At 45.6% G+C, this 4,969-nt stretch overlaps 1 protein-coding gene across 1 annotated transcript; it reads left to right on the forward strand.

Annotated features, from left to right (window-relative positions):
* Positions 1-1,053: 1,053 nt before the first annotated feature.
* On the forward strand, positions 1,054-3,662 carry LOC104166111 (LIM and senescent cell antigen-like-containing domain protein 3-like; the record flags this gene model as incomplete). The annotated part of the gene is made up of 2 exons (XM_009705938.1): positions 1,054-1,235; positions 3,503-3,662. Coding segments are annotated over exons 1-2 (342 nt in total), but the record flags the coding sequence as incomplete, so codon positions are not given.
* Between the last annotated feature and the right edge of the window lie 1,307 nt (positions 3,663-4,969).

The following is a 4,969-nucleotide window of genomic DNA, read 5'->3' on the forward strand; positions in this document are numbered from 1 at the left end:
GTTAGGAGCTGCTGGAAGCTGAGCATCCCACATCTGCCGCAGGCGCTGCGCTTCAAGCAGGGAGAGCTTGCAGGGGTGTAATTATTAGCTGCAGACCTGCAGCATCCCTAGTGAGCGGTGCACAACAGGTTTTTTTAAATAGAATATAACCATGAAATAATTGCAACGTTAGGAGGGCGTTCTGCGGTGAAGGAATGATTAATTTTCATTCTTTCTTCTTTCTTCCTGGTCTTGCTCTTTCAGTTCCCTAATGTCCACGGTAGACCACTTCAGTAAGTATTCTTATGTTAGATAATTGTTCTACACACACCACATCACTGGAAATCAAGCTTCATTTTTCCTCCTTCAGATATTGCCCATTATAGCATGCCCGGCAGTTCAGTTAATGGCCTGTGAAGCACAACAGAAACCAAACTGTCCGTCCGTACCTACCCTTTCTCTGAAGTACTGACAAGAAGAAAGATGCCTGTAGGTAAATTCAGCACACAGGACTTCGAAGACACAAGTGGAACATTAAAGGCCATTTTTACAATGTAGTTAATATACCGGAGCATTGAAGCAATATTTACCTAATGACCGAAGTCATCTCTTCGTGCTTTCCACCGCCAGTTTGCCCATCATAAAATGTTGTTGGAATCCACCCCCGCCTCAGCAGAAAGTACCTGTGGGGAAGTTTGGTGGTGAACATAGTTGCTGACGTCGGTTACTCACACCGCAGCTCTCCTGGGCAGCTTCTGTCAACAGCCGGCACCGAAGCCCCTTTCCAGCATCCGAGTTTGCGGGAGGGCCTGGCAGGGGAATGTGTGCTCCTCCGCTCGCAGCCAGCGTCAGTAAATCACAGCGTGACGGGCTTCACCACCCCGACGCTGAACTTTTAACTTGAAGCTCTAGCAGGGCGCTGAGGAGCTCCGGCTACATGACACGGAGCTGTGCAAGTAAATCGCTTCGCTGGGAACGAGGGGAAGTCCAACATATTGTTTTGCAGACTTTGCCTACAGCATCTTTGCAGTATAAACGTAGAATATATATCCCCAGGAAAGCAATTGGAGAGCGATGGACTTCCAGCGCCGAGCTCACCCTTACCCCATCCCGGAGGATGAAGAGGTTGCACACAAGGTCGCTCCTGATGCTCACAACTCCGCAGGAAACGAAGGCGAGAAACCGGTGTCAAAACTGCAACGTAGGCACAGTGACATAAAACTCTACAAAGAGTTTTGTGACTTTTATGCGAGATTGTAAGTCCATTCTGTTCAGCTTCGGGGTGTAACTACAGTGACATTGTTGGTGTATTGTACGTATGTATGTTATTATCTGAGCTCGGGGAAGGCTGTGCAAGCCGTTTCCTAATGGAACCTTTGCCACTGTTTTGCTTGATAGTTGCCAGTTGTAATTGCCAACTAAAATTTGAGCTGTTGCTTTAAACTTCATCATTAATTGCGTCAGAAATTTTTATCGGCAGTTGAAATGGGCTTGGAATTTGTGAAGTAGTCTCTCTGACTTTAGGTTGGTTGCCTGTTATTTTGGGCAAAGGGATAATCTGCTTCACTAATGCAGAAGTATTACATACACGGCTGTTTTTACATATATGACGTGTTTCAAAGTGCAGTATTTTTGCATACTGAGGAGGAAAGCTTTATGTTTTCATTTGGTTTTGAACTTTGTTTCATGTTTTTGCTTGATTCTACTTTATGTCTGGCAGCACTTCACATCCTTAGTGCTTGAGAACTGTTGAGGGGATGATGAAAGATCCCAGTTTTTGTTGTGATTATTCTTCGTTTGGATTGGTAAGGAGGACGGGTGAGGTGACTGAGGCTTCCCCCCACAGAAGGCATACACAATCCACGGAGACCGTTGGCGAGCTTTACAGTTAACCACAGTTTATACATCTAATCACTGCAGTTTGCCCATAGGCTTGTCTGTTATGTATGGGATAGACCATCCCCCATCTGATCTCCCTGTGAAATTTGCCCACTTCTTGTTTCGCCGAGGGAATATTTGGATTGCAGTTACTGTTTGCCTCTTCGGCAAACATCTCGAGAGACAGGCAAGGAAAAAAAAGAAAGCCAGCTAATAATAACCGGTCAGATGTGACCTTGCGTAGGGCTCTTCCGTGGGACAGTGTAAGAAATAGATAAAGCACATTCCTTGTTGAACCACATGCTAGGTGTTTGCTTGCTCCCTCGGATGCTGTGCAAGGAATTAACTCAATTCCTGCCGAACCTGGTGGGAGCCAAGAGGTCTTACCCCCGTGGGGGGAAAGGCTTGGCATCTTGCAGAGGACTGAGGGCTCTGCGCTTCCAGGCACAGCACGATAGCTGTATCAAAATGTGCACACGTGTTTAAAATAACGTCAGTTGTTTAGTAAGCTTCCAGATAGATGTTTGAGTCAGTGGTTTTGTCAGCTGTGGTCAGATTGTAATGAAACGAGAGCATGGCCCTGTATTTGCTCTCTGCTATCAGATGGTATTAGGGCAGAGAGGTGATCCTGAAAGGCACAGCTTTGAGAGTCTAGATACAAGTAAGAGAATGTTTGCAAAGGAAAAATCAAGTGAGCCTCTTTCTGGCCTTGATTAACTGAAACACAGCTGTACCGTCTTCTGCAGATGTGGACACGATCCTAATGAAGTAGCGAATTCCTCTGATATTTTGCAGCTACCACGCTGTCATTGGATAGTCATGTGCCTTTGAGAAGCAACCCAGGTTGCCAGTGGAGTATTTTTTTTTAATTCCCCAGCATGGGTTTGCCAGTTTGTGTTGGCCTGCCTGTGGGTCGCAGTGGGGCAGCCAAAGCATCCCCACCCTCCCCCTTGGCCCTGGACCACCACCGGCACGCCGTGAGCTGAGCTCCCGGAGATGAACCCTCACAAACCAACCAAAAATCCCACAGCTTCAAACTAAATTTGTAAAATGACTTCAAGCGATGCAGAGCTCATATAAGGAATAATTGTGTACCTGCTCTGGTTTTCAGTAATATCTGCCACACTAGATACCATACACTCATTCACATCGCTTATTTGGAGCTTTGCACCCAATGCTGTCATATATATTTTAGAATTAGGAGTTGTTTTGGAATTATCATTTATGTTTTCCTATGTGATGCCAGTCCTCAATTATTGTTAATATTTGCCCTTGTTTTCTGTAATTCTAATGTATTTCATCATTTTTATAGTATTTCTTTGAATTGCCTGCCTTTTCTCATCATAAAAAGCCTGTAAATGTATCTGTAGTAATGACACTTCTGTTTGTTTTTTTGAATTAATAGTTATTAGAGTGCGTTGTGGGGTCTTTGTTTCTAAAGAGTCTGGGAGCAGAGGGAAGTGGCAGTTTTATTTCTGAGGGGAGGCCACAAGTAATGAAGTCCATTGAAAGACTTGCGTTGAGCCGCCTGGTGTTAGGCTGATGCACTTGGCTTTGGGGGGGCAGTGGGGAAGAGACGCACAATCAGTGGTGTTGCCTATTTGGGCTAATTTTCTTTCTGTTTCTTTTTGGTTTTTTATGACAGCAACATGGCAAACGCACTTGCAAATGCCATTTGTGAGCGCTGCAGGGGTGGCTTTGCCCCTGCCGAAAAAATTGTCAACAGCAACGGTGAGCTGTACCACGAGCAGTGCTTCGTCTGCGCCCAGTGCTTTCAGCAGTTTCCCGAAGGGCTCTTCTACGAGGTAAGGGGGACAGAGACCCCAGCCTTTGCCTTCTGCCTTCAGTCCCATACCAGAGGTAGCTACGGGCAGATCCATAGCTTAAAAGTCCCGTGGCAAGAACTGGGCTCCGAAAGGATATGCCCAGTAGAGGGGAAAAAAAACAGAAGCATTTCTGTGCTAATTTGGAGGACATCCATGTATAAAACTTTATTTAAGTGTGTAGCCTAATGTTATCAGAGCTGCAGAAAAAAAAAAACAGCTGGAGATTTCTTTCCGGTGTAGATTTTTTTCCCCTGAAATCCGTGAATCTGCTATGTCACACCAGAAATACAGAGAAAGCATATGTCTTGGAGGAGAATGGTCATATAGAGGGAAACCCCAGCATCCTGCGGTCCTTGCTGAGTTGAGTGGGGCCAGCATGGCAGGTGCAAAGTTGCTGGTAGAGATGACCTGTAAGTTGCATGTTGAGATTGGGGTGTGCGGACTGCCCAAACCAGACAGGGCCTACGCAGGGTCAACTCTAGGTTTAACAAAATTAGGAGTTCTTGCATGCTTTCAAGGGTTAAATCCCGCTCTCATTCGTATTTCTCAGCCCCAGGTAGATTGCCCTCAGCTCAGATAGGTATTTTGATATCGGTGTCATTTTCTTTTGCCTTCCGCTCTCGTGGGGATTCAGGATGTGGCTCAGCTATCTCAAGCACAAAGTGGCTTTAGTGAAAGCTTTAGACTCGTTCATAAAATATGAAGTGATTGGTATAAGAAAGGATGTGAGACAGGATTACTGTCTGAGAGATAAGGTCCCGCTCAAGTAGCTTGTAGTCCAACTTAGGGTAGCAGTTACAGGATTTATGCCATCCTCTGATCTGAAAAGGAAGGTGAAGCAGCGTGTTAAAAGCACAATGCTGTGCTCTCACGTACAGTGTGCCATTCCTGTGGCAGGAGCACAAGAGTTTATCTTCCACAGCAGTATTTCTAATGTTACAGAGCCACGTTACGTGGTGATGAGGAGAGGCTGAGGGGGGAGCGCGGATTGGAAAAGAGACCTGCAAAGGAGATGCCTGGGGTTTGCTTCCTCTCACCTTGTTTGTGGATTCAAAGACTTTTCAGTGCTATAGGGATAGTCTTGCACAAATTGTGGTAAATGAACCACAGGTGTTCCGTAAGACATCAAAAGGTGAGCTGCAAGGCAGCAGCAATTAAATAAAAACAAAACACCTGCTAGATACTTATACGTTGCATCACAATTGTTAATATATAGTGAGGTGCTGCCTGCTTGCAGGCATGGTAAGGAGTCCTTCCTGACGTGTTAAGACCTGAGGCAAACGTAA

Source organism: Cariama cristata, unplaced genomic scaffold, assembly GCF_000690535.1.
Source record: "Cariama cristata isolate BGI_N322 unplaced genomic scaffold, ASM69053v1 scaffold898, whole genome shotgun sequence".
Lineage (NCBI taxonomy): Eukaryota > Metazoa > Chordata > Aves > Cariamiformes > Cariamidae > Cariama > Cariama cristata.